Source organism: Penicillium solitum (genome assembly GCF_028829755.1).
Source record: "Penicillium solitum strain IBT 25940 chromosome Unknown utg000001l_segment0_segment0, whole genome shotgun sequence".
NCBI lineage: Eukaryota > Fungi > Ascomycota > Eurotiomycetes > Eurotiales > Aspergillaceae > Penicillium > Penicillium solitum.
The window spans coordinates 3,609,280-3,636,709 of NW_027072121.1; the positions used below are offsets into that span (position 1 = coordinate 3,609,280).

Below are 27,430 nucleotides of genomic sequence, written 5' to 3' on the forward strand. Positions count from 1 at the left end.
CTACATGGCTTATTATTAGAGTCTTCACTATTTAAGAAGGGGTCACGGGGCATATATTTTTTATAGCCCATTTTTAAATCGGGTCTGCTAATAATATTTAGTTAACTATTCCCCTTGAATCTAATTCGAAATATCGTACTAGTACTTATACGGAGTATCACTTCTTCAATTGGACTAATTCTACTTGCCGAGGTCACTACTAATGCTTATATATCCACTATCCTATAGAAACAGTTCTCCAGTTCTATATGTCTAGCTAGGGAGGGTGTTGCCCAGATAGAGGAAATTGAAAGGGTAGAGAGAACAAAAAAAAAATATCAAGAGAATCTTCGGGTGATACATAACAAAATCAAATGTTTTGAAGCTGAACTATACAAAGAGACACCTTATCTGTAAGGTAACAATGTAAAGCCTGGTTACGTAATCTAAGCAACCTCAGGCCCCAAGGCACGATGTCGCGTCTCCCCCCACGCTGAGACCCGGACCGTTTTCTGCCCAAGTGCTTCCGTTTGATTGACCTTGTCTCAACACGGTCAGAGCGCGCGTCGCCAATATTCGACCTCTCGAATTGCAGACTTCCTTCATATCTCCCCCCAACTTCTGTTTGCTTGGTCGTACTAGACCCGCGCGTTGCACGAGCGCGTCCCCGACCTGAACTGCGGCGACATCTACCAACTCTGTTAAAAGCCATTGATCTGGTCAGCAGGCCTATCTATCCGATCGCATACCCATATAACACACCCACCCAACATTATGGATATCGATAATCCACCCCTATCAAGCCCCGGTGGCCCGTCATCGACCCCCGCCGAAGACCGACGCAAATCCGGTCGACAGACGCGACGACCCGAAGTATTCTCGCAGACTACATATTCTGCCGAAGAACAAGCTGCCGGTGGAAAGCGCAAGCGAGGCGAGGCGCGTGAGGACGGCGATGAGGACGCGTCTGAGTCCGACAGTGATGATATCGGCGACGACGAGACCGATGAGGAGGAATTGAAAGAGAAGCGACGCGCTGCACGTCGAGATGGTGCTAAGAAACCCAAATCTAAGCCCAAGACCAAGGGATCGCACGCTTCGAAGAAACCCAAGGTTGCAAGTAACGGGTTAGGGAGACAGCTCGCCTTCCGACCAGCCACCAATGGCCGACTACCCGCTGCTCGTCCCCGGAAACCGAAAGTACGACCTAGTCTCGCGGCGGGTGAACGCGGATTGTTCGGTGAGTGATAATTTTCTTTGTGTGCGCGACATCAACCCGTGGCTAATAACAGAGTTAGCCGAGGTGTTTGGGAAAGGCAGCAATGCCGATACAGTGGCTGCTCAGTGGTTGTCTCAATATCAGCGCAACAATGGGCAGGCCATGCGGGACCTCGTCAACTTCATTCTACGATGCACGGGTACCGATCTCGAGATCGACATTAATGAAGTGGAAGACATTGATAATGCCCCGGGCCGAATCGGAGACTTGCAGAACCTTTACCAAGCAGAAGGCATTACCGAATACCCTATCATCTCCAAAGCGAAAAAGTTCAGAGCGTTCTCAGTCCTCCTCGAGGAATTCACTGTCGCACTGATCCAAACTTTCCATGCCTCTTCCATCCTGTACACCGATGATACCCTGCTTGAAAACATTCAGATCTGGATCTCTACCATGTCAACATCAAAATGCCGACCATTCCGGCATACGGCGACCTTGATCTCTCTCGCAATCATGAATGCTTTGTGTGATATTGCGCGTGAGGTGACGACAAGCGTGTCTACCTCTAGAAAACAACTCGAAAGTGAGAAGAAAAAGAAGACGGTAAACAAGGGTCGTGTGGAAGCAATTAAAACGGCTGTATCAGAGGGTGAACAGAAGGTGGAGCGACTAGACGAGTTCCTGCAGGATGGGTTCGATACTGTATTTGTCCATCGCTACCGGGACATTGACGGTCAGATCCGTGCCGAGTGTCTGACAGCTCTGGGTGGGTGGATTCGCACATACCGAGAAATCTTCTTCGAGGGCCAGTATCTGCGATATCTGGGATGGACGCTCGCCGATGTCATTGCGCAGACCAGGCTTGTTGCGTTGACCGAGCTTTTGAGCCTTTATGAAAACCGCGACAACCTTGCTGGTTTGCACTCATTCACTGAGCGATTCCGGCAGCGAATCGTGGAGATTGCTGTTCAAGATGCCGATGTCTCGGTGCGTATGGCTGCGATTGAGTTGCTTAACCACCTTCGTGAGGGGGGCTTGCTTGAGCCAAATGATATTGATGCTGTCGGTCGACTGGTGTTTGATTTGGACCCCCGAATTCGAAAAACAGCTGGACGCTTCTTTGTTGCCAACGTTCAAGATGCGTACGAGTCAATCACCGAGGAAGTGGGAGAGGAGATCTCCGAATTGCTGGCTGATGATGATGAAGACGACTATGAATCGCCTAAGCACTCATGGATCAAATTTAAATGCCTCACCGAACTGTTCCAGGCCTACGATGCACAGCAAGCCGAACAGCAACCAGAGCCAATGTCTCGGGACACACTGCTGGGAGCGGCTGTAGAGTCTCGCTTTGCTCTCGCGACTGAAGCCGTCTTCCCCCACCTAGAAGAGCTTTCTCAATGGCCGTCACTGGCTGGTTATCTGCTCTATGACCACTCTCAAATCACTGATACACCATCTGAAGATGATACTGCGGGGGTTGTAAAGAACATGTACAAAATGCAGGAGGGACAAGAAACCATCCTCCTGGAGGTACTCTGTGCTGCAGTCAAGCTCCGTGTTCTTGACATCGCCAAGTCCGATATCGACAAGCGAGGCCGCAAGACTAAGGCTCTGACAGCCAAGATTTCCGAGCTCCAAGAGGAACTTTCTCACAACCTTGCCCAGATCATCCCAGGGCTTCTCAATAAGTTCGGGTCCACACCGGAAGCTGCTTCTGCCGTTTTGCGACTAGAACACCTCGTGGATCTGAACACAATCCAGGATCTCCAAAAAGACGCTACGGCTTATACATCGTTGCTCAATGATATCAACAAGCAATTCTTGACTCATTCGGATCAAGATGTTTTGGCTGAAGCTAGTGTGGCTTTCTTGCATGCCAAGAGCTCTGAGGAGATGCGAGAGGCGCTGGAGAGTAAGGTCCAAGAGCTATGGGATGATATGGTGGAGGCACTGGCTGCCTTGTCTCGGAAGAAGGACGTCCAAGAAGGTGGCTCAATATCAGATCCCACCCTCACCGACCTGACCAACACCGTCTCTCGAATTTCAAACCTCGCCGGTATCACAGATTGCACCTCCATTCTCGAAACTGCCCCTAATTCTCAATCGAAATCCAAGAAGGATCACGCTGAAGTCCCATTCAACACCCTCATTCGTCTTGCCGAACGTGGTCTGCGCAGCGAAGATGACGACGAGGATATCGCCAAGGCGGAAAACGAGCTGGTTTCGAGCAGTATCCGGTCGTTGCTTTTCTATTTCATGTGGAAGGTGCAGGCACTGTCCACGGCATTGAATGACGGAAAGGCTTCCTTCAGCACATCCTACTTCGAAGCATTGACAAAGAGCCGGGAAACTTTCGCCTCAACGCTCGTCAACATCATGGAAACGCGCCCCGGGCTAGATGACCTCCGCTTCACAGCAACTACAACATACCTAGACTTGCAAACGCTCTTCAGCACGCTCCGCAACATCGGCCAAGGCAACGGCAACGACGAAGACGTCCTGTTCCAAACCCAGGGCCTAATCCATGAAATCGGACCTGACACCCAAGCCCTCATCACCAAGATCCACGGCACAGCTGAGCGCACATCTGCCAAGAAATCAAGGCTCGACCTCGAGCCCGCAGACGACGACGCCCCAGCCTCAGAAGACGAGCTCGACTCCGAGGATGAAGCCAGCGACTCCGAAGATGAAGCAGTCATCAACGACCGCCTCCGCAACAGCATCGTCGCCGAACAGCGCCTCTGCGAGCTGACAGGCAAGCTCGTCCTCGCCATCATCGCCCGCATCATTGATGCCTCTGGCTCCAAGCGCGGCACCCTGAAGAAGCGTCTCCTCCGCAACAAGACCGCCCTCGGTCACAACTACCGAGAGGTCCTATCTTATCTGGAGGAGCGTAAGCCCCGCAGTGCCCCCCGCGCCAAGGGCAAGCAGCCTGCGAAGCCTGCTGCTTCCCCTGCCAAGGGCTTCAAGTCTGCTGAGCATATTGATGATGATGACGACGAGCATGACCATCCTGAGCCTATTGAGGAAGATGATGAGGAGGATCTGCGTGCACGCGGACTTGTCGAGGATGTTGAGCATGAGAATGGGGACGAGGACGAGGAGCTCACTCCTGCGCCTGAGGCTGATGAGGATGAGGTGATGGGTGACTGATCTAGTTTGTCTTATTTGACGTTAACGTGCGCCTGAACAAATAATCTTGTTTTCCTGTCGTTTCATTGCTTATTTCTTTCTTTTCTTGTTCTTTTTCCCCCCCTCTAGCTTCTTCTTTCTCTCTTTTATGGATTATGGCTTGAATTAACTGTATCTCTCTTCTTGCTCTTGTCTGCGTGGATATGGACTTCTTTTCAACCTGTATCTTATACATTTCTTTTGGTTCTTGCTTTGTTGCTACCCTGCTGACTTGATCGCAATCTATTCCCCTCTGGTCTTTGCTGGAATTTTGAAATCCTCATATGAAATCGTAGTATGTAGGACATACTTGGTTTTGCTATCATTGGTGCATGTAGGCTTCGATTGTATTTCATCTCACTGCCTTGGGGCTTCTTATAGCTAGTTGCCCAGGTGGTATTTTAACATTGAAATCATACAATTCTAATATCAAATTCATCTCCTTAATCCAAATTGTCTAGGGAAACTAGGAATATTACTGGATAACAACTACAGGAAGAAAAGGTTGATCGAATGAAATCTGGCATTTTTCCTGGCGAACTACAAAGTGTACCACGAGAGCAGCGCAATAACATTTTCAGGGGCATGATCTGAGCAGATTATGAGCGGTGTACGAGCAAAATAAGCCATCATACCCCTGTTGCCAGCGAGCGAGGATGGTCCCGCTCGGGAGACCAATGCCCCGTCAAGGAACACCATAGTCAGGGGACATTAACGTAACTGGAGAGAGAAAACCGATCCTGCAAACAAATGCGCCTGTGTATGAGGATGCTAAAGGGGTGGGGGAGGGGATACATGATTGTGAATCTTGTTTATCGTGAAATCAAAAAAAAAAAAAGAAGGGGGGAAGTGAAATTCGTGACAAGAGAAGATGAGGGAATCAAATGAGCACCAGAAACTGTTTAGACGCAACGCCAGACCGAGAAGTAGCTTGGTCGAAGCGCACGAGAGGCGTCGACGCTATACGCGAGCAACCTGGCCTCTCGGTAGCCAGTGGTGCCCCACCCATGCGAAGATACGCTGGGCGCAGCTTCGACGTTTGGTTTTGAAAAAAGGAAGATACAGAGAGGTAGATAGTGCATGGGGCAAAGACAAGTCTTTACATATCCATGGTATCACCGCCGTTGCCGAAGTTGAAGCCACCAGGTTGCTGCTGGCCAGTGCCGAGAGAGAATCCGGTCTGGGTCTGTTGGGGAGCAAGCTCCTCAATGTCACCACCGGCCTCGTCCTCGTCAGAGAAGTACTTCTCGATGATGTTGTAAGCCTTCATGTAGATCTCCTCGTTGGCATTGTTCTGGCAATCGTGGATCTTCTCCATGCCACCGGCCTCTTCGATGAAGAGAGCGTAGCGGTTGACACGAGCCTCGCCGGGCTGGCCAGCCTCCTTGTCCATGTCTCCGACCTTGAGGATGTTCTCAAGACCATCGAGAGCGACCTGGATGATCTTGTTGTCAGGGCAGGCCAGGAGATCACACAGGGGCTTGATGCACCCTTGCGAAACAAGGTAACGGATCTGATCGGGCTTCTGAAGACCACCGGAAGTGGCGTTGGAGATAGCCCAGCAAGCCTCCTTGCGGGTCTTGAAGTCACCGTTGGCAAGCAGGTTGATAAGAGGAGCGATAATGCCAGCGTCGACGACTGCCTGGATCTGGCTGGAGTTACCAGCAGTGACGTTGGAGATGGTCCAGCAAGCTTCCTTGCGGATACCATCCTTGGTGGAGCTCAGGAGGGAGAGCAGAGCAGGGAGAGAGCCACAGTTGATGATGACCTGGGTCTGGACGTCATCACCAGTGACAATGTTACCCACGGAACGGAGGGCGGGGGTTTGGACAGAGGTAGAAGCGTGCATAAGGAGCTCCACGAGGCGACGGGGGATACCGGCCTCGATAACGGCCTGGATCTTGTCATTGGCACCATCGGACAAATAAGAGATAGCCCAGCAAGCGTCAATCAGGACCTCGTCATCCAGCATGTAGATGAGCTTGGCAAGGACGGGAAGGGCAGGGGCGATGGTGTTCCAGTCAGGCTGGGGAGTCTTGCCACGGCAGAAGTTGCTGAGAGTCCAGGTAGCGTTGCGGAGCATGCTCAACTTGCGGCCATCATTGATGAGGTTAAGAAGGGGGCGCAGAGCACCGGCACCAAGAACAAAGTCACGGCAGTGAGGGCTGTCACCAGCAATGTTTCCAAGGGCCCACACGGCCTGTTCACGGACATCGGGCTCAGGGCTGCTAAGCAGCTCGACGAAGATGGGGACGGCACCAGCTTCGATGACGACCTGGGTCTGCTGGGCGGAGCCGGAGGCAATGTTGGTCAAAGCCCAGGCAGACTCAAACTGGACCAGGGTGTGAGGCGAGCGAAGGAACTCGACGAAACGGGCAACGACACCGGTCTCGATAACACGCTCGATAGGGGGGTTGCGCTCCTTGGAAAGCAATTTGCGGAACTTGGTGGTGGCCTGAATTTGCTCCTCAACCTGATCGGAGAAAACTCCCTTCACCATCTGGGGAAGCTCGACGTTGAGCTAAACAATCCATTATGTCAGCTTGATAATTCTCACGATATTTTTTTTTATTGCAGTGGGGCGCGGGCTCGAAGATCCGAGTTGGAGGGGCTTCGTGGGCCATGGCAACAGGGCGGTGAAAAAAATTCCTTGTTGATGATCGCATCATAAAAACAAAGAAATCTCAAAAGAACCCAGGAGTGTGGCAACAACACCCTGAGCCCGTAGAAATTCAAATGGGAATGTAGAAAGAAACAAATTTGAAATAATCAAAGAAATTTTCCAAGACCTACCTCGCTCTCAATAGCACTGGCCTCATCATCACTCTCAGTGGCGGCAGCCATGCCACCAACACCGATTTTACCATCCTGGGTTTGGATACCACGTCTCTTGGCCAAGTTCTCATCACGCTTGGCCTTGCGAATCTCAACCTGCTGTTCTTCACGGCGGCGGCGGAGCTCATCGGGCTTAAACTGGTTCTTGGCCTTGAACTGCGTGCGGCGATGTTCGGGAATATAGCGTTCCGCCATGATGAAGATTGAAAGAAGAAATTAAGCGCGCCGCGGGGATTATGTGGTAGGTGATGTTGAGTGGGCGCGCTGGGGGATGGAAGGAGAGTAGAAAGAAGGAAGAGAGAGGGATCTGATGTGGGGGGAGAAGACTTCTGTGGGAGGGGAAACGATACTATCACGTGATCATTTCATTTTATTTACATCCATGGGTTTGAGGCAACAAGCTCTTCCTCTTTGAACTTTTGGATTTCTCCTTCTTTGGCTGTTAATTCATGGCAATCCTTCTATTATGCATATTCATTAACAAAAACGTACATATTTTCTGAGCTGGTTTGTAATATCTCGTCGGGAGCTTGCAGCACGTCTAACCCAAGCTCTTCCAATCAACAAAAGACATGGCTTCAGGTGATCTAGTGGATATTACCACTGCTTGTTCTTCCCAAGGAAACTTCAATGTCCTAGGAGTGGTGGTTGATACTCTACCACTCTTTCGGACCAGAGGCTCGTCGGCATGCATCACATTCACCCTCAAAGACTTCGATTTTGATGGACCAACCTGGCGAGGTGGTCTCAAAGTCAAATATTTCAATGATGATGAGAGCTATCTTCCCGATGTCAAGCTCAACGATGTAGTACTACTACGAAATGTCCGGGTGAGTGGATTTACAGGAATACAGCAGCATAATAAGCTGAAACGATTCAGGTGACATTTTACCAGAACAAACCAACAGGGGTTGTTTCCCAGCAATCCCAGGTACCATGGGTTATTTTCCGACCAGAACCAAGTTTGAGTTCCAGCCCGTTCATCATCAGTGGTCCTACTCCTTTCGAGCCGAGTTTGAAGGAAAAGGACCAGGCACAATCACTCCTGGATCGCGTATCTGCTGAGGGAATCTCTGTGCAACAACCCATGCCACCCAGTGTACCCGCCTTTCGGCAATCTTCTCATGTTCAGGCTTCCGCTCCAGTCCCAGAATCTGGAGGGTTACCATGTGTTCCTATTGGGTCTGCAAAGGTTCGCTTGTTGTGTCAGTTACTTGGCCAAGTTGTGACCCTCAATACTTATGACAGCGAAAAATGTCAACTATATTTGACCGATTTTACTGAGAATGAGGAGCTTGTCAACTACAAGAAACCCGGAGAAGATGATGATGAATCAGGGCCTGAGGGCGACCGATTCAATTATGTACAAAAGAAAAAGAACTGGCCAGGCCCATGGGGTAAATTGACCATTCAAGTGACTTTATGGGAGCCGCATGCCACCTATGCTCGAGAACACCTGAAGGCAGGTGACATCGCTCTATTAACCTATGCCCGCATCAAGGAAGGCCGTGGTGGCCTGGAAGCTTCCGTTCATGAAGATAGACGATTCCCGGAGAAGATTCATGTCCGGAAGATGAATGATGACAGTGACGAGCGTGTGCAAGAACTGATGAACCGTCGGACCGAATATTGGAAGATCCACGGCGAACCCAAGCCAGATACCAAAAAGGCCAAAAAAAGGAACAAGAAAGTCGAGCAGAAAAAGGAGGCTCGGAAAGAAGAAGGCCAACTGACCATGCCAGCAGCATCACGAATTAAATTGAATCAACATGGTGAGTTGAGTATCTGTCGAGGAGAAGCGCATTAGCTGATAAATGTTTAGTCAAAACACGAAATTACACAGTGCCTACTCTCCCTCTCGAGAAAATTCTGTTAGCAGAAACTCACATGAACAATGCTCCAGGGGGCATTGTCTACCAGCTTCCCTTTCAGAACGTCAATTATCACTCTCAAGTCCGAGTGGTCGATTTCTTTCCCCCAAGGGTAGAAGACTTTGCAGTTCAAACCACTAGCCCTCCTTTGTTCGGCAATCAGAATGGCGCCACCGAGCCTAAATTTGGCTGGGAATGGCGGTTTTGTCTTCTTGTGGAGGGAGTTGAACCCAAATCTTCCAAACAACAGCCCCGAGAAGTGATGAAGCTCTACGTGTACGGTCAAGATGGTGATTGTCTTCTTGATGATGATGCATTCAACCTCCGCGGCAACCCGCGGAGACTAGAAGCGATAAAAGAGAAGCTTTTCCTCCTATGGGGCAATCTCGAAGAGGAAAAGTCGAAAGCCATGGCTTCTGGTCAACAAAGTTGGGGACCCGTGAAGTCGTGCCCATTCGAATGTTGCATCAAGGAATATGGCGTTCGGTGCACCCATAGCAAAGACCCCAATGTTATGGATGTCGACGGCGAGGTATGCACTCATCTTGGTTGTTTTGGATGGGAAAGACGATTTGCCATGTTCGGCACGACTATTCACACATGAATTGTACATTCCTCAGTCTTGTAATACGATTAATTCAAATACCCCTAAATAAATCTTGTATGGATTGATCCTTTATACTTATACAATTTAAAATTTCGAATCAATAGATAGATGGTTGAGTCTTTTGCGCCTGGAACCCTCTTTTTTTTTTCACCCGCATGGAAAGAAAACAACATGGAATTCTCAATGACTGGATAGCAAGCCTGCTCTCATGCACCGTCCATAACTCCCGAATTTTGATAATGTCATGGGTGCTTCCCTTGAACCTTTCCCCCCGTGAAACCTCAAACCCGGTCACGCCGAACTCAAAGACAATATTTCAGTACCTTATTGCAGGTGCGAAAGGTTCAGATCTCCCGTGGTGAGCATAAGATTGCCAGATGGCCGCTCAAATTTTCGTAACTTTGACAATGTTTGTGTCGATACCATGCGCCACGGGCTCAAAGCGGCAGCTGTCGCCTCGGAAGCAAGTCTTTTTACCAGGCTCACTCTGAGGGCAACGATGACCATAGATACACTCAACGTCATCACATTCTAGACCAAAGCGACAGGGTGTCATGCGAGCAATGGCAGACAGAATGTGCAGGTCTTGGCGGGATAATTTGCGATCATGGTCATGATAGCAATTCTCTTCATTAGGGCATTCACCGAGCAAGAAATGATAATTGCAAAGCTTGAGCTTTTTCAGTTTGTTAAGATCATCGCGAGGAATGCTCTTGAAGTCCAGCCGATCAACACGCTGACCATACTTATTTCGTTCCACCGCCTTGGGAGGGGCCGCACCAGGCACCTTGGACCGAACAACCTGGAAATCAGAAGACTCCGGTTTATTTGTCACAGGGGCCAATGGGGCGCCCAGATTTGACACACTGGTGCTGGTTGAGGTTCGTGACAGTGGAGCAGGTGTTTGGAATTGCTGGGTTGGTGATGGTGTGAGTAGAGTCCGCGAAGGGATTGCGCTTTTCCAGGGAGCAGCCCAAGATGGTGCATTCGGTGCACTCGGCGCACTCGGCGCACTGGGCGCAGTCAATGTAATCGGGGCAATCTTTGTGGTGCGGAAAACATCTGGGAACTGGGTGATTCGATAGTCCTGCTCTCGGAAATAATCAAATTCCTTCTCGAGTGGAAGACCCTCAACCAGCGAGACTCGGCCCTTATAATTCGCACCAGAAATGAGTTCTGTCAATGACCGGGCATATTCTTCATTGGAGGGACAGCCTAGGAAGAGCTGGTGGCAATGGCAGTTGTATAAGTAAAGCTTGAATGCCTCTGGAGGGAGCGAATCAGCAACGGTTCCTGTCATGTCAAGTTGCACCACATACCCTTGATTTTATCATGCGCTTTGTTTTTGCCAGTTCCAACATCCACAATTTCGAAGAATGATGCGCTCTCATTGAATCCACGAATAAATTCACTGATTGTGGATGTCTCTAGGGCAATTCCACCCCGGAGATAAGTCTCCATAAGTCCCTTCACATTAAGATAGATCTTGGTCATTATCTTCGGCTCGGTGAGAGTGGAAAGAATTGTCGTCACATAGCCTTGGAGAGATTTCCAGAGCTGCTTGGCCGCATTTCGTCCGCCCTGTTCTCCTAGTTGCAGAAATTCATCCTTGAATATTATTCCTTCGCCGTCTAAAAGTAACACAACGAATGGTTCGCGGTCCTAGAAGGGGGGGAAAAGAAGAAAATATTAGCCTGAGCTTAGAGAATGCATCCACAGCTGTGCTCACCATCATTTTCTTGACAACCGATATCTGGTCCATGAGCTCCATTTCATGCACCTGAACCTCACGATTGAACCGGGTTTCGCGTTCATGGTCGAGTTTCTCTTGTTGGAAGGAATTCTCTAGGGCGGTCACACGTTGAAGGAGTTCCTAATAATGAGTCTTGTTAGAAATGCATCAGAGACCAAGGGAGGAATTTTTGGTACCTCAATGAAGTCATTCTTCTGCTGGTCCAGCGCGCTTAGCTGGCGATAGCGCTCTAAGTAAGCTTGGGTCGCCATTTTTGTAGATCGATAAGTATCGTTTGAAGATCCGAAAAGGGTTGGAATTGTAAAGAGGATGAATGCGACAGAAAATAAGGAAGAAAGAAAGTAAGGGAGAGAAGCAAGTTTCAAGTCTGATCAAAGCCAACAGGGAAATTCCGGTGGACAGGCGCTTGCAGGAGGTGACAATCGACAAGGCGCGTAAAGTGTTGAAATCACTGTAATCACCAATAATCAGTGACCACCTCACTTTATTAAATTAATTGATATAAGAAAAGAATTTATAGTCGTCGTCTTTGATTCAAATAAAAAAAATCGATCTAAGACCGCGGGTGCTATCTGGCTGAGTCAGCCCCCCGGTTTTGCATACGTGGAGCCAAATATTCCCCTTCACCTCATCTTGATCTTGACCTTTCCCCGTTTCTACTTTCTCTTTCCCTTTCTTCTCTCTCTCTCTTCCGGTTTCAAGATGACTCGCTTTGGTTTCCTCTCTTTGGCTCTACTGTCTCTCCAGGCCTTTGTTGGCACCGGCTTTGCTGCTGTATGTTTTCCGTCTCCATTCGTCTCGGGAACCACGTCGCATGACTCAATTGACTAATTGTTTTGTTTCGAACTGGTAGGATGCTGAGAATGCTGAAGCAGATGTTCCCGCTCTGGCTGTCTCAGCTCAGGCTTCTTTCCCTGCTTCCGAGATCTTCGGTATCAAGCTTGTCAACGGTCACCCTACCCAGGCGCTGATCGCCATCTCCAACGATGAGCCGAACCCTATCACGGTGAACTTCGTCGGCGGTAGCCTTCGGAACCCTGGTGACCAGGCCCAAATTGTCCGCAACTTGACGGCTACTCGTTATGCCATCGAGGTTCCCGCTGGCGAGAAGGAGACAATCAGCTATAGCTTCGCCACCGAGATGCACCCCCAGGATCTCCAGTTGACTCTTTCCGCCATTATTTCGGACAGCGAGGGACGCTTGGTTCCTATCGTTGCCCACAATGGCACCGTTAGCATCGTGGAAGCGGATACCAGCATCTTCGACCCCCAGATGTAGGACACGCCCCCCCCCTTTTACGTTGGTCGTGTGAGGGCAATGGGACTAACAATTTTCACCAGTATCTTCCTCTACTTCTTCCTGCTGGCCTGTGTCTCTGGCACTGGTTACTTCTTCTACACCGTTTGGGTCGCTCCCTACTTCCCCCAGAAGCGCAAGTCCGGAAAGACCAGCGAGAAGCGCACCCAGGGTAGCTCCAAGCGCGTTGAGACGCCGGTTGCCGAGGAGCCTTCCACCGGCGCTGCGGTTTCTTCTACCAGTGCCTACAACGCTGATTGGATTCCCTCTCACCACATCAACCGCCCCGAGGCCCGCAAGGTCAAGGGCCGCTCTAAGGCCCGTGCGTAAATGCACACGCGACAATCATATCGCGAGCGGAAGGGGACAATTCTGCTCAATGGATACCATTGTCAGATTTTTGTCTAGTGTGAGGGCAGTATTTGACACGTGCTGGAAATGCACCGGTCCCTGCTGCTCGTCACAAGGGGCATGTATATCTATAAATAGAAGATTTTGGTCTAGCTTAGCTTCTACGGATGCCAAGCAGGATCACTTTTGGAGAGTTCAATCCATTATATACATACCATGCTGTGCCTGTTTTGGCAGTACTGGTATATCTTCACAAGCACACCGTTCGTTCACAGTTTCTTCCATTCCTTAAACTCCTGCTCCAGGTGTTGCTTCAATTCCGCAAACCGATTCCCAAACCCCCTGCTACAGCGCCAGCAAGTAAAATCTCGCTTTAGATACCCCTCTTCCGTCGGATTCCGTCGCACATCATCTTCCGCCAGCGGGAACTCCTCGATTGGCACGAAGAATGGTGTCGAAAAGCTATTGTAGTGTTTTCGGTGCTTCAAGCGCTCACTGTACCTATCCACCGATAATACATGGACGTGTAAGTGGTTCATGGATGGGACCGCATGCACCCCGGCCACGATATCCTGTTCCCAGTCCCGACCTTGCGGTAGCTCGTCCGGCGGCGGATCGGCGCTCAGCGCCGCCTGTCTCGTCTGTTCCTGCGCAGAGTCCTTCCCATATTTGCGTCGCAACTCGCCCGCTGCCAACTTGTGAAGTGTTCGGGTTTCGGCCTTCACTTTTTCTAGGAATTCGGCATCCTCGAACGCATCAAATGGATGCATGCGCGTTTTGGTCTGGTCGCGGGGGAGAAGGAGGAGGTGTAGCGACGACTTTGGGAACATGTCGTGGATCGCCACAAAGTCGTCATTGTGGTATACTACGACATCGGGAGCGTACGTCTCAGGCTTTGCAATATAGGCGCCTAGCCCGTCGCGAACCCCAAATGCACTTTTGCCTTTGGCCGCATTGCGATCGGATGGGGTTTTGGTCGCGTGCTTGGGTTGCTTGCTTTTGGGAGCCAGGAGTTCGGTAACTACCAAACCAATATGTCAGTCAAGTAGTTCTCAGAGACAAGGCTATAGGTATCATTACAGGCATTTCTCTTTGCCGATGTCCCAGCTTGCTCCTTCGGGTCACCCTGGCTTGGATTGGAGTGCTCCCCGGACATGATGGTTAGTGTAGAAGTTTGACTCGTGGTCACACAGTAGATATTAGCTGCAGCATTTCCTTTGAGCAACAAAATCCAATTCTCACTTCGGTGGACCGAGTAAGAGTTCAAGACATATGTTGGGAGTTAAGTCTCCCATGGTCGCTGCACTCCTCCGTATGCTCCCCGCAATCCCAAAAGGGTTTAGTGCGGGTCGCTCTTTTGCCTGAAGCTCCAAAAGTTATCTTTTGCGCAAACACTCCCCATACAACATACACAAAATGCCACCTAAGAAGAAAGGTGATGGTAAGGGTGGCCCCAAGCCGGGGACGAAACAAGCCAAAGCTTTCGCAGAGAAAGCTGGCGAAGTGAAAAAGCAAGTGCCGGAGGAGCCCAAAAAACCGTCCGTGAAGGATGTCATTGGCGGCGCATCATGGACAGGGAAGTTACCAGTCAATATGTTGGCGGAGCACTGTCAGAAGCAAAAATGGGAAAAGCCCGAGTACAGCATGGTAATCAGATCTCCCCATGGCACTCGTCACATGTCTACAAACACATATATCAAAACCAGATGCTGATGGATTGCGATAATTGCAGATTAAAACCGCCGACGGCTTTGTGTCATCCGTAACGATGAAGAAGATAGATCCCAAGACCAAGGAATTGATTGTGATCCCACCAATTAAGCTCCCTCCTTCCCATAAGCAACTCGCTGGGCAGCCAACAGCCCTCGAAGCGCGCCATTTCGGTGCAGCGTTTGCTCTGTTCCGCGTATGCAATATGCGCAATATTCATATGATGATGCCTCCAACGTACAAGAAATTGTGGAAGGAGGACTTTGGAGAAATTAAAGCAGCAGAGACTCGGGAAGGCAAGGGCTGGATGTACGAGGCAGATCCATTCTTGGCCAAGCAAGAAAGAGAGAGCGCGGCCGCCGATTTGGCAAAGAAGCGAGCAGATCGTGAAAAAGCGCAGGCAAAGGAGAAGGCCTCAAATGCGGAATTAGGGCTAGGGAATGGGGATGCCAGGAGTAAACGTATCTGGTCGCAAGCACCCAAGGTGGATATGGGCACACGAATTCGACGAGATATCGAAGGCCTTTTGCGGCAACATACAGCTTGGAACCCATATGGCGTGGAGATCCCCGAACACCAAAAGAAAGCCATTGCGGATGAATTCACCGGTCTAGGGTTCCGTCGCAGCCATGTGGAAGAAGCTACAGCAGAATGCAAAGACCGCGAAGAGGTCTTGGAGTGGCTTCTTATCTATGTTCCTGATGATGACCTCCCACGCTGGTCTCTACCGGAAGGATATTCAGCTGGAGTCAGTCTTGGTTCTGGTGATCTCGCTCGTGAGGGTAAAATCAAACGGCTAGCATCTGTTGGCTATCCAGCAGACATGTGCTCGCAAATCTTGGACAGCAAGAATGGCGACGAATTGGCGGCTGCTGAGCAATTACAAGGCACTTTAGCCCATGGAACTCAATTCTCAGCCCCATCAGTAGCCGACGAAGACGAAGAGGCTTGGGCAGAAGAGGCGACTACGCTGGAGGCCATCTTCGGCGAACGGTATCACCGCATATCAGCCAAGGTCTGCGAGATCAATAGCGAGGCATCGGACATTCCACCAAACACTATTTTCCGCTTCCAAAAGCCCACCGCTCACTATCCAACCACCCCTCCTGTCATATCAATCCAGGCCAAAGGCGTCCCAGCTTATATACGCCTTAGTGCGATCCGTCGGGCAGTGCAGTATGCCGAGGAAAATTTTACGGGTGAGTCTATGATTTTCAACATTATGGATTGGCTGGAGGTCAACCTGCCGAGCATCATGGAAAATCCTGGTAAATTACGAGAGATTTCCTCCGTGACTGCTTCGTCGGCAGCTGAGACTCACCAAATTCCCGTGCGTTCGGCTCGAAAGAATCGCAGAGGTATTGACTGGAAGGTCGACTCGGAACGAAGCTTGGCGATCCGAGATGCTTGGGAGGCCAAACAAGATACTGCGCCGCAGATCGAGATGACTCGGAAAAGAAAAGCACTTCCTGCATGGAACATCCAACATGAAATTATCCACGCCATCAACTCAAACCAAGTGACTATCATCTCGGGTGAGACTGGTAGTGGTAAAAGTACGCAATCCGTACAGTTTGTTCTGGACGATATGATCCAGCGAGGACTGGGCAGTGCTGCCAACATCATCTGCACGCAGCCACGACGAATCTCGGCCCTGGGTCTTGCCGACAGAGTTAGTGATGAGCGATGCGCAGTAGTCGGTGACGAAGTCGGATATGTGATCCGAGGCGAGTCGAAAGCCAAGCCTGGTTCAACAAAGATTACTTTCGTGACTACCGGTGTCTTGCTGCGCCGGATCCAATCTGGTGGCGATGCAGATGGCAACGTTGCAAGCTCCCTCGCAGACGTATCGCACGTGGTGGTCGACGAAGTCCACGAGCGAAGTCTGGATACAGACTTTTTACTGGCGCTACTAAGGGATGTTCTAAATTACCGCAAGGACCTGAAAGTTATTCTCATGAGTGCCACCCTCGATGCTGGCATCTTCATGAGATACTTTGGCAGTCAGAGATCTGTTGGACTGGTGAACATCCCCGGCCGAACATTCCCTGTCGAAGACTACTACTTGGATGACGTTATTCGGTACACATCATTTGCGCCAGAACTTGCCGAGGAGTATGAAGATGAGGAAGAACTCCCTCGGGGCGAAGAAACACTTGGAAAAGCCCTGCGGAGCTTGGGTATGGGAATCAATTACGATCTGATTGCAGCAACTGTCGAATACATCGATGCTCAGCTAGGAAACCAGCCAGGAGGCATCTTGATCTTCCTCCCTGGTACTTTAGAGATTGATAAGTGTCTGAACGCAGTCAAGAGGATTCCCGACATGCATCCTCTGCCATTGCATGCCTCCTTACTCCCGGCCGAACAACGACGAGTATTCCAGAGCGCACCAAGAGGAAAGAGAAAGGTCATTGCGGCTACAAACGTCGCAGAAACCTCAATCACAATCGAGGATGTTGTTGCCGTCATCGACACCGGTCGAGTCAAAGAAACGAGCTATGACCCCAAGGACAACATGGTCCGTCTCCAAGAAGTATGGGCATCACAGGCCGCCTGCAAACAGCGTCGTGGCCGAGCAGGCCGTGTCCGCGCAGGTATCTGCTATAAGCTATACACCCGCAAAGCCGAATCAAATATGGCCCCACGACCAGACCCAGAAATCCGCCGTGTTCCCCTAGAGCAGCTGTGTCTATCCGTGAAATCCATGAAAGGTATCGAGGACGTCGCCACCTTCCTAGCCAACACCATCACTCCACCAGAAAGCATAGCCGTCGAAGGTGCACTCAACTTCCTGCATCGCGTAGGCGCTCTAGACCACGACAGACTCACAGCCCTGGGCCGCTACCTCTCCATGATTCCTGCAGACCTCCGCTGCGCCAAGCTCATGATCTACGGCTCCATCTTCGGCTGCATGGAACCCTGCCTCACAATCGCAGCCATGCTAACAGTCAAGAGCCCCTTCGTCTCACCACGCGACAAGCGTGACGAAGCAAACGCCGCCAAAGCAAGCTTCTCCCGTCCGGGCGACGGTGACCTCCTCACCGATCTCTCAGCATACCAGGCCTGGTCCGAGCGAACCCGCGCCCAGGGCGGCTACTGGGGCACCCAATCATGGTGTGTCGCCAATTTCCTCTCCCACCAGACGCTGCGCGATATCTCCTCGAACCGCGCGCAGTTCATCACCTCCCTCAAAGACGCCGGCGTCCTGCCAGTCCAGTATTCCGACTCGTCGGCCTCAGCCTGGAACCGCAATGCAGCCAACCGCAACTTGATCCGCGCCCTTGTTGCTGGAGCCTTCCAGCCGCAGGTCGCGCAGATCTCATTCCCAGATAAGAAGTTTGCCAGCTCGGTTACCGGTACCGTCGAGGTGGACCCGGATGCCCGCACTATCAAATACTTCAATCAGGAGAATGGTCGTGTCTTCATTCACCCCAGCTCCATTCTCTTCTCTGCGGCTGGCTACCCCAGTTCCGCAGCGTATCTCAGTTACTTTACCAAGATGGCTACCAGCAAGGTCTTCATTCGCGATCTGACCCGTGAGTTATTTCTCTTCTATCCTTCAAGATATTAACCTCTAACATTTCTTTTTTTTACTTGCAGCTTTCAACGCATACTCCCTCCTTCTCTTCTGCGGCTCTATAGAACTTGACACTGTGGGTCGTGGACTAGTTGTAGACGGCTGGCTCCGTCTACGCGGCTGGGCCCGGATCGGCGTGCTTGTTTCACGGCTTCGTACCATGCTGGATGAGGCTCTCACGGAGCGGTTTGATAATCCTTCGGTTGTATCCGATGGCAGCAGTCTTGGTGATAGAGTGATCGAGGCTGTCAAGAAGTTGATTGAGTTTAATGGTCTTGATCAGTGATCTGCATGGGCGTGGTTTCGTGTTGAAAAGAAAATATGCAGCGCATATATCATCTTAGATGGGAAGATAATCGAAATGATTTACGAGACATCCCTTCATCTCTACGGTCTCAGCTTTAAACCGCTTTATGCCGCGTTATATATCACTTGTTATATTGTGGAAAGAGGTCAGTAAGATATGGATGTGGTAGTTACAAATGCACTACCTTACCTAGGTAGGTTAGTTGTACTCCGTATGCCCAGGTGTAGTTGGTGGTTATAAGATATGACGTCATATTCGACTATTACCTACTAGTACAGTACAACATACAGGGTGGTGCAGAGCCAGTCAGGTGACTTGTGTAGATAGGTAGAGAGTGTATCAACGGTTAACCCAGTTACCACCACTAAGCCGTTTCCCCAGAACAAAACAAAAAGAAAAGAAGGAAAAAAAAAGGCACTTAGAACGCCCGGCGAGAAACAGATCATCGTCAACGCCTTCCGATCATTTACTCTCATGTTCGGAAAATGGTGACGTCAAGTCATCTCGTCGTCAGCCCAGTAGAGCTGGGAAGAAATCAGAAGGAAATCAAATGACAGAATGAAGGTGGAAAAGACTGGAATAACGCGCAAACGCCATGCATAAAAAGAACCGATTCGCCAGTTCACTCCGAAAGAAGGAGAAGAAAACGCCCACGTTCACGGAAAGAAAAACGAGAAATAAGTTTAGAGATCGTGGATGGTGGTGAATACCAGCAATCATGAAAGCCAGCTTTGCATGGTATCTGCGAACCACCGGGGTATTAGTTTGAGGAAAGGGATTAGAAGTTTGCAAAGCCGTCCAACCGATCTGGATCATTGAGATCAGAGGGCTCGGGCAAAACGAAGTCCGTGGCAAGCTCTGCTTCAACAAACATCGAGGCACGCTTAAAGCGACGATCCGAATACTTTTCAAAGATGGCGGCGTGGTGACGGCGAGGGTTCTCACAGCATTCCATCAGGGTGCTCAGCACCGGAATCAGCTGGGAATACAAGTAACCACTGTAAAGGGCGTGTGCCGGTGTCTATTGCTGAATGTTAGCAGTGTGGTAATAGAGTAAATGAAGAGGCGGACATACCCAGTTGCCCTTGTTGAGCAGCATGCGAGACAGGCAATGGGCTCCGGCGGCAATGAAGCTGGGGGGAGTGCAGACAAAGCGTTCATCCATAATAGCCAGCTCAAGGAAGTACTTGGCAACAGTACGAGTTTCAAGGTCATATTCATCAGCCTTGCTGATGCGGCGAAGGAAGCTCATAGGGCCAGGCCATCCAAGGTCAAAGTCGAGGATGGTGAGCATGAATCGTTCTGCCTTCAGAATCTCGTCGACAGAATATCCACTGTCAACCATATAAACGATCTCTTGCACAGACGGGGCTGTGATCTCCTCGAACTTTGCAGCGATGAAGATCGCGGTCGCCCCAACAAGCTGCAACTTGCCCATAGAAACCACCTTGTACGACAAGAAACGGTCGATGTAGTTGACCGTGAGAAATAGAGTTTCAGGGAGCAAATTGAAGCGCTGGTGAACTTGAACAAGCCAGTCCATCAGAACAGAGCGCATTGACCACTGGAGTTCGCTTTGACGGGCCATGTAGTCAGGGACCGGAAGCATCTCGATCTACAGATTTGGTTAGTTCAAATTGTTATCAGCCATTGAAGGAGTAAAAAACATACCTCTTTCTTCCTTAAATGAAGGAAGATCTCGTCGCCGTACTCCGCAACCATGGTCGTATCCAACAGTTCCTCATCAATATCTTCCTGCGTTTGTTCCCTTTCGACAATATCTTTCGCCCGGAACATCTCACGAGTAGTCACGTTCGTCATGTATGGATAAATGACGGTGGTTCCGTCGGTGTTATCCACACGGGACGAGTAGATGGGTGCAACATGGTACTCGGTGTCATCCCCATCCCATTCCTCGGGCTCTGACACCGCTGGCACGGCTTCCTTGACATGTGCGTGCTCTTTGAGATCTTCGGTCTCGGATACGGTGGCATCAGACTCCACGAGGCTGGCGATATCCACGCTCGGCCCATGCGAAGGCTCCGCCACAATATTATTCGAGTGGTTCCCTTTCTCCACTCCCTTGGGGTTGGCCTTGGCCTCCGTATCTGTGTTATTTTCCTTGGATGGGGCTTTCTCTGGGACAGTGTGCAGTTGGTCTTTGTATATGGCATTATTTCGCTTCGATTTGTATGCCGGTTGGGCTTTGCCAGCGGGGTTCATAGGCTTTGTTGTGGTAACACTTTCAACCAGACCCCTGGCCCCTGACATGGTCATGCGGCGCTGGGCTGGCTGGGACAGCCCAGAAGCCTTGACCTCAGCTAGGCCAGGCTTTCCAGCAATGCCTGAGTCATCCCGACCAGCCCGGTTCATGTCCTTAGTGTTACTAACATCAACAAACGCGCGTCGGGTAGCATTGTTTTGGGCCATCATGCTCAGAGCAGGGCTGGACTTGTTCCGTTGATGGATGACTTTGTGGTTTTGATGCAGGGATGGAGGGGGCGCATTCTCATCCCCAACGGCTCGGAAGCGCTGTGGCTATAATCCCAGTTAGTACCAGTACCTCCAAGGTTAAGGATGAAGCAACTCTAGACCAAGAGTGGGTAAATACATGATGCGATATCAAACGCGGCGTTTGCTTTACGCGCGATCAACGCGTGTATGAATCGCAGAATGGGAGGAACAAAAGGATAGAGATGAAATCGACTTACCTTTGCGTCCATAATGACAGATGACGAAGTCGCAAGACGAAGTGCCGAGTCTATCTCGAAGTTGGTAAAGAGGTGTTGTTTACTTTTTGCTCAGTTCGGGGAGTGGAGTTGCCCTGCGTGATTGGCTGACCCAGGCAAAATAAACAGTCTTTTAGACCCGCTCAGTTGTTCCTTCCCGATGTGTTCCAGCTCGTCACTTAACGTCACTTAACGTCACTTGAATGCTTGTTGTCTAGGGAAATTAATTCCAGACTGGGTGAATAAAAATGAATGAATGAGTACTGAAGTGACACCGCGACGAAGGGAGGTTGTGTTGTCCCTTGTTCCTGAAGATGTGCCTTGTTGACAATGTACGCTATTCCTCAATAGGAAGCTACGGTCGCGCACGCCTTCCTATTGTGCAAAATGCTACTGCCCTATGTTGTATGTATATTGTCTACCTATGTATGTAACTACATAGGTAGGCTCAAAGTGTATAAAATTTGATTTACACTGTATAGAGGGAGGGAAATCTGGATTTATTTGAGCTTGATTTCCAGGCATTCGAGTTGAAGATTTGGAGTAGGTCTATCAACCCAAGTAGATCTCTAAGTAGCTTCGAGTTTTGTCCAGTTCTAAGGCTTTGATTTTATATTATGTTTTCTTGTAGGGAGAGTACATATATATGTAATATTAAGGCTCTCCAAACATGCGTCACTTGTCAATGATATCCAACCTTGGTTCTAACATTGAAGGTCGGGACTCGGATCGTCGATACAGTGTTAAATGTTTGTTCTGTTTGTATTTAGTTTGCACTGTTTGTTGTGTATTTGACGTCATCAACCTTATCGGCGCGTCTCCTTCGACACCCATTGAACATCACTTTTGATTAATAACCACCTCAGACTAGACAAAAAGATACAAAAAGTTATCTAAGACTATATTAATTAGCAATAAATAATTTCCGACAATGATATCTTAAAAACATCTATATTTGCGAGTGCAATCGCCCTTTTATGGCATGATCTAGATCGGACGCGCTATCTACACGAGACCACGTGAGAGCCACACCGCCGTCACAAGAGGTGGGACACTCGGAATCAAGCGGTTCCTGTTTGGCAGCTTTGTGATCAACCGAAACCCACTCCTATCATTGTGGACGGTCATCGGCTTTTTCTGTCTCGCCAGGTGATGCGGGGCCTCAGAACAGAAGAAATGGGTAGTTTCGGAGTAAATTATATATGTGTTGTAGACAATACCCACGTTCTCGGATCCGATGATCTTCTATCGTCAATTCATATCCAAAGGACCTTTTGCGCCCAGTCTCTCTCAGCATCACCGCCTGACTCCACCAAGCAGAAATGTTCCCCCCTTTTCATCGACTATTTTCTTAAGAAATCAATAAAACTGTGGAAACACGGATTTGTTATATTCCGATCTCCCTTTTGTAGCCAGGTTCCAAGGAGCAAGGAATGCTCTGTAACGCCAATGCGGGATTCCCTTTTTAACCTTCTTACGTAGGTCCGAGGAGGGGTAAATCCAAGTTGCAGATCATGCGAGACAACTCCGTAGAGTCATGCGATATTATGAAAGGGGTTATTTCGGGAATTGAAATGGTTTGGTGCTTTCGATGATATCCTTTTCGGTTGAGTATAAATATCCAGGTTCGGTCCTAGAGGCGGATCAACAAAACGTCTAGCAATCACCTTACCCTAGCGATTTTGATATTAAACCACACCATAAGTGTCGCGATATATAGTATTTTCCAATTCGCATAGTAAATGAGCAATGCGACAAGGGTGGTGCTGGGAAAATGACTGGATAATGTCAATTCTGTCCAAGCGCACACCTCCACAACAGACCGAAAAAAAGGGTATGGGTTGCTACGTGGTCAAGCTAGAAAACTAGCTGCAAGCCCATAAATCTATTGGGCACTATTTCTTTATTCCATTCTGCGCCCTTGGTCCTCGATACCCTAGATACTTGTAGCGACAGAGGTACCTAAAAGCTACCTGCTTTGTGTGAAGCGCTGCATCCTCCACCCCCCAACAGTCTTAGGTAGCCCACACTCGCTTACACTTCATCCCTAAAGATTCCAAGATCGGATTATATTCTCAATTTCGTACATTATATGCAAGAAGGAGGGTTAGACAAAGTGTTCCGTCACTCGGCGCAATGGTATCCGGCTTGCGACAGCTTTTTGCGCCTTTGCGAAAAGATACAGCATTAGGACGGTTTCACACATAGTTATTTTTTTCGATGCATAGAATAGTTCCAAATCAAATGAAGATTTGATATAGATTCATTAATGTCATGGAATGTGATGGCTGCTGCGATGGGCGCCGGAAGCGCAAATCGCCATGTCACCGACCCAGGTAGACCGTTTTCTCGCTTTAGGTGAAACCATCGTACGCACCCACCTCAACCTTCTTCCTTCCATCCAACAACCCCTCGAACAAATCGCCATCAGCGCTGTCAATAGTATTGGGTATGTATCTCTACTCTTGTTCAATCTCACTTTTTACTCCCCTGGCCCCATTTCGATCCTGGAGATGCCACCGCTGACATAGCCTCAGCGCTTCGTAGAATCGACAATCCCCTCTCGACCTCGACCGAACCCATCCTTCGACCCTTCGCCCTGTCTTGGACAATCCAGATATCTGCGATACTGGAGGACTCTGTTTGAGTTGAATTAGGTGTGTTCAAGTCTCTCCATTCTTTTCCGGGTCATCTCGCTTGCTTCCCCCCAAGCCCGCTCCCAAGGTCGGCCGGACTCGGTTAGCGACACATTCATCCATCATCTTCCAAAGACAAACCCCATCCTTATTGTATATTCGAGCACTTGGAACCCCATTGTGTTAACCTCTGTGGTTTGTTTTCCTTCAGATTGCCCACGTTTACCCTTTTGACTCGCTTCCGGCTCTTGCGACTGCAGATTCCCCTCCCACCTCCATCGAAGGCTTTGCTTCGACAGTTTCTATACATCAAGACCCGGGGGTGGTTCATCCACCAGCCTGAGATTCCGAATTCAACAATTGTGGTAGGTTTGATGGATTCTTCCCTCTACACCTGCCCTTCCTCTGTGTCTTGCCATGGATCACATTCCCGCCCTCTACGGCACACAAGCAGTGGGTTGATGCAGTCTTTGGTATAGCAGTGGAGTATTCCTCAATTTGGAACACTTTGATATGCAAGCGGTTCAGCATGAAGGGCTCTCCGGCCTGGTCGAGCAGGCGGGTCTGGCAGACTCTGCCGCTGTAGCTCGAGACCTGTCGCTTAAAGGCCCAGCACCCAAGAACATCGCCTTTGAGTTGCTTCTCGATGAGAACTCCAAAGTCCGAGCTCGTATTCCGATGCGCGTGCAAATCTATCCTCATGATACCACGGATTCGATCGTCACAACAGTCAAAAATTTCTATGGAATATATGACGGTACTGCCAGCGGGGTCAGCTTCGAGGATGAACATGGGACCACCCTCATCGCAAGGTACGAGAATCTCAAGAACAATAGGACTGTATACGTGCGAGTCATTCCCATTCAACCATATGGGGATCACTTCTATAACGGTTTCAATGTCGAGCCTCGCAAGCGGCCTAGTCTAGCAGAGCCTTTCCAGATGCTAGATGGAACAGCGCCAGTGTTGGATCAACCATCACGGCCAACCTCTCGGCTTGCGAGAAAGCGCAGCACCTCTCCGTCGAACCGGAGTCTTCGCAGCGCTTCTCAGCACAAGCCTCCCTCCCGCGCGGGCCACAAAAGCCGGGCCTCGAGCATCCATGGAGGTTTCCATGATGATGATGACTATAGCGATACCGAGAGCGCTTATGCTCGCCGGGCTCGCAATGAGCTCTTTGCTAGCTCTGATATTAGCATGGAGAATATACTGCAAGATGGTCGTCGCAAACGACCCAAGTTCGATAGCTCTGTGAGTGACTCATGCGAGAGAACGTTTCTTTTATTGAAGGCTTGTCACTAATCAGTCTGTCCCCATTAGGAGCTCCCTCTGTTCGTTCCTCCCCAAGTGCCCCTCACTACCTCCACCTCCTCCATCTCTCCCCAACGTCGATCGATTGGTCAGGAAGGCGCTGGGTCGCCTTTCGCACGCCCACCGCAACGCCCATATAGCTATCAGCATGCGCTTCCATCGCCGCAAAGCTATGGTCACAGCGAATATGGTGTGCACTCGGGGCGCAATACGATTTATGCGACTCCCGTGGTTCCGGACCATGGAAATCGCATGCGCGACACGGGAGCCTATAACAACTCGGCTAGCCGAGTGAGTGGTCCAGGTGTATTGCCTACACCTGACCCCACTATTGCAAGCTGCATCTCCGATGAGGATGTGGCGATGCAATTGATACGTTTGGGTGATGCGTCCAATTTTTCTCATGGACGCACCTCTGCCTCGACATTGGACGATGCCTTCAGTGGTGCCGCTGACGCTGCCTCGTCCACCGGTGCTACCAGCGATGGGGAAGACTTTAGCGAGGACGAGGATGATTTGCCAGCTCGTCGCCAGAGGTTTGACTCAAGCCCAATGCTGCCACCGGGGACTATCAAGCGCCACCTCAAGGGCTTGGATGACATCCTTCCCAGCGCCGATAGCAGTGACCACAGCTCGGATGGTGCAGATGATGGTATCAAAAGTGAAGCTGAGGAGGATATCCTTTACAAGGAGTTTGCACCCAAGGCAAAGAAGCCGAAGAGCCGACCCACATCTTTCAAGGTTCGCAGCCAGAAGCCTGCGCCTGCGAAGCTGAACAAAAGCAAGATTGCTATGCCTGCTCCTCGTAAATCATCCGAGAAGTCAGCTGCGCCTGTTCCACCTCTCAGCCCAGCGTCTTCCCGAAAAGTGTCGGGGGGCTCGGTCAACTTCCAGCACCAGCTCGGTGCGGATGAGGAAGACCTTTCTACCAAGCCTCGTTGCCAGCGGTGCCGCAAGAGCAAGAAGGGCTGTGACCGTCAGCGGCCCTGTGGACGTTGCAAGGATGCAGGAATTGGAATTGACGGGTGCCTCAGTGAGGATGAGGGCAATGGTCGCAAAGGGCGTTACGGTCGCCATATGGGTGTCCCCGTGAAGAAGAACGGGGAAGAGATGGATGAAGACGAGGAGGAGTTTTCATTAACGCCTGCGACCCCTCCTATCTCTGCGTCTATAGCAGACAAGAATAAGAAGCGGAAGCGCTAGTGAAACTGCAGGTTGCGTCTCGCGATCTCTAAGCGCCGATCTGTTTCGCACCTCCGATCTTCTTCGTGACCATGGGACCTCTCATTCATCTTACCATCCTCACTATGGGCCAATCTCATCTGCCCTCCCTCTCTCTCCTTTCGTCATCTTCTGGCCAGCGCCAGAGACAGTCATTATACTAGCATACTACCATCATTTGCCCTTCTCACTCCACGTTCTCTTCTCTGGTTACAAGCCATGCTTCCCTCCATTACACACTGCCAAGCGGTTGATCTGTTGTTGTGTCCCTTCGGCGTTTTAGTGTTTCTGCGGGCTATATGCTTCTTGTCACATCACTCGCTCATTCGGAATCAATGCTACTGGGTTGTTTATCATTGTCTATGCCGGTTTTATGTGTGTGGCGTACGGTTAACTAGTAGCGGAAGTATTATATATTTCCGAGGGAGGGCTAGGTCAAAGCGTGACAAGTTGTAGAAGATGTGCCAATCTTGCTTTATTTCGTCTTCTAGGTAGTCAGGGAGTCAATGCGAGGTTTTCAATTTTTTTTTATTGTGCACTTCAATCTTCCATTGTCCCATTTAATCGAATCATCATAGTCTACATAGCCAGAGAGTACAATGTCGATTAGCGATCGACATCCGGTGGGATGAGTCACATGACAAGGGCGGTGTGATTGGCCCCGCAACTTTTTTGAAGAGCTCAACTTTCTCGGACCTCAAAACGCTCGCATTTCTTTTACGAAACGACACTTTGCTTACCAGTCGCACTGTCATCTGCTACCGGGAGCAGAACACATTGATCCCAACGCTAAGTCTGCATGTAACGCAGTGCGAAAACCGGCTCCTCTACACGAACTTTTTTTCTCCAA

The 27,430-nt window shown here is 50.0% G+C and overlaps 10 protein-coding genes across 10 annotated transcripts; 5 read left to right on the forward strand and 5 right to left on the reverse strand.

The window, feature by feature from the left end:
- Positions 1-753: 753 nt before the first annotated feature.
- N7455_001396 (cohesin subunit IRR1) lies at positions 754-4,354 on the forward strand (the record flags this gene model as incomplete). Its single annotated transcript, XM_040951417.2, has 2 exons — positions 754-1,219; positions 1,278-4,354. The coding sequence occupies 2 exons, from the start codon at positions 754-756 to the stop codon at positions 4,352-4,354; spliced, it is 3,543 nt and encodes a 1,180-aa protein (XP_040817890.2).
- An 858-nt stretch (positions 4,355-5,212) lies between these two features.
- On the reverse strand, positions 5,213-7,480 carry N7455_001397 (karyopherin alpha). The gene is made up of 2 exons (XM_040951586.2): positions 7,166-7,480; positions 5,213-6,893 (listed from the first exon to the last, which is right to left on the reverse strand). Exons 1-2 carry the CDS (start codon positions 7,400-7,402, stop codon positions 5,472-5,474), a joined length of 1,659 nt encoding a protein of 552 aa, XP_040818400.1. The 5' UTR covers positions 7,403-7,480; the 3' UTR covers positions 5,213-5,471.
- Positions 7,481-7,779: 299 nt separating this feature from the next.
- Positions 7,780-9,682, forward strand: N7455_001398 (uncharacterized protein; the record flags this gene model as incomplete). Its single annotated transcript, XM_040950989.2, has 3 exons — positions 7,780-8,037; positions 8,088-8,979; positions 9,030-9,682. 3 exons carry the CDS (start codon positions 7,780-7,782, stop codon positions 9,680-9,682), a joined length of 1,803 nt encoding a protein of 600 aa, XP_040817662.2.
- A 388-nt stretch (positions 9,683-10,070) lies between these two features.
- Positions 10,071-11,689, reverse strand: N7455_001399 (CCCH zinc finger protein; the record flags this gene model as incomplete). The annotated part of the gene is made up of 4 exons (XM_040951674.2): positions 10,071-10,951; positions 11,005-11,347; positions 11,415-11,558; positions 11,615-11,689. The coding sequence occupies 4 exons, from the start codon at positions 11,687-11,689 to the stop codon at positions 10,071-10,073; spliced, it is 1,443 nt and encodes a 480-aa protein (XP_040818618.2).
- Positions 11,690-12,083: 394 nt separating this feature from the next.
- N7455_001400 (putative translocon-associated protein, alpha subunit) lies at positions 12,084-13,344 on the forward strand. The gene is made up of 3 exons (XM_040951603.2): positions 12,084-12,212; positions 12,292-12,713; positions 12,780-13,344. The coding sequence occupies exons 1-3, from the start codon at positions 12,141-12,143 to the stop codon at positions 13,063-13,065; spliced, it is 780 nt and encodes a 259-aa protein (XP_040818279.1). The 5' UTR covers positions 12,084-12,140; the 3' UTR covers positions 13,066-13,344.
- Positions 13,345-13,355: 11 nt separating this feature from the next.
- Positions 13,356-14,383, reverse strand: N7455_001401 (DNA 5'-adenosine monophosphate hydrolase; the record flags this gene model as incomplete). Its single annotated transcript, XM_040951134.2, has 2 exons — positions 14,167-14,383; positions 13,356-14,107 (listed from the first exon to the last, which is right to left on the reverse strand). Exons 1-2 carry the CDS (start codon positions 14,240-14,242, stop codon positions 13,356-13,358), a joined length of 828 nt encoding a protein of 275 aa, XP_040817560.2. The 5' UTR covers positions 14,243-14,383.
- Positions 14,384-14,502: 119 nt separating this feature from the next.
- On the forward strand, positions 14,503-18,753 carry N7455_001402 (RNA helicase; the record flags this gene model as incomplete). The annotated part of the gene is made up of 3 exons (XM_040951524.2): positions 14,503-14,733; positions 14,819-18,335; positions 18,400-18,753. The coding sequence occupies 3 exons, from the start codon at positions 14,503-14,505 to the stop codon at positions 18,660-18,662; spliced, it is 4,011 nt and encodes a 1,336-aa protein (XP_040818313.2). The 3' UTR covers positions 18,663-18,753.
- Positions 18,754-19,177: 424 nt separating this feature from the next.
- Positions 19,178-19,403, reverse strand: N7455_001403 (uncharacterized protein; the record flags this gene model as incomplete). The annotated part of the gene is given in 2 exon segments (XM_065603985.1): positions 19,178-19,257; positions 19,268-19,403. 2 exon segments carry the CDS (start codon positions 19,401-19,403, stop codon positions 19,178-19,180), a joined length of 216 nt encoding a protein of 71 aa, XP_065462476.1.
- A 58-nt stretch (positions 19,404-19,461) lies between these two features.
- Positions 19,462-21,406, reverse strand: N7455_001404 (cyclin family protein; the record flags this gene model as incomplete). The annotated part of the gene is made up of 4 exons (XM_040951762.2): positions 19,462-19,704; positions 19,759-20,298; positions 20,355-21,221; positions 21,395-21,406. 4 exons carry the CDS (start codon positions 21,404-21,406, stop codon positions 19,462-19,464), a joined length of 1,662 nt encoding a protein of 553 aa, XP_040817921.2.
- Positions 21,407-24,561: 3,155 nt separating this feature from the next.
- N7455_001405 (putative C6 finger domain protein) lies at positions 24,562-26,562 on the forward strand (the record flags this gene model as incomplete). Its single annotated transcript, XM_040951030.2, has 2 exons — positions 24,562-25,299; positions 25,369-26,562. The coding sequence occupies 2 exons, from the start codon at positions 24,562-24,564 to the stop codon at positions 26,560-26,562; spliced, it is 1,932 nt and encodes a 643-aa protein (XP_040817586.2).
- Between the last annotated feature and the right edge of the window lie 868 nt (positions 26,563-27,430).

Coding starts and splice junctions, on each gene's coding strand:
- N7455_001397 (XM_040951586.2), bottom strand. CDS start 7,402: ATGGCGGAACGCTATATTCCCGAACATCGCCGCACGCAGTTCAAGGCC. Junction 6,894..7,165: donor CCAGTGCTATTGAGAGCGAG/GTAGGTCTTGGA, acceptor TGGATTGTTTAG/CTCAACGTCGAGCTTCCCCA.
- N7455_001400 (XM_040951603.2), top strand. CDS start 12,141: ATGACTCGCTTTGGTTTCCTCTCTTTGGCTCTACTGTCTCTCCAGGCC. Junction 12,213..12,291: donor TTGGCACCGGCTTTGCTGCT/GTATGTTTTCCG, acceptor TCGAACTGGTAG/GATGCTGAGAATGCTGAAGC. Junction 12,714..12,779: donor AGCATCTTCGACCCCCAGAT/GTAGGACACGCC, acceptor AATTTTCACCAG/TATCTTCCTCTACTTCTTCC.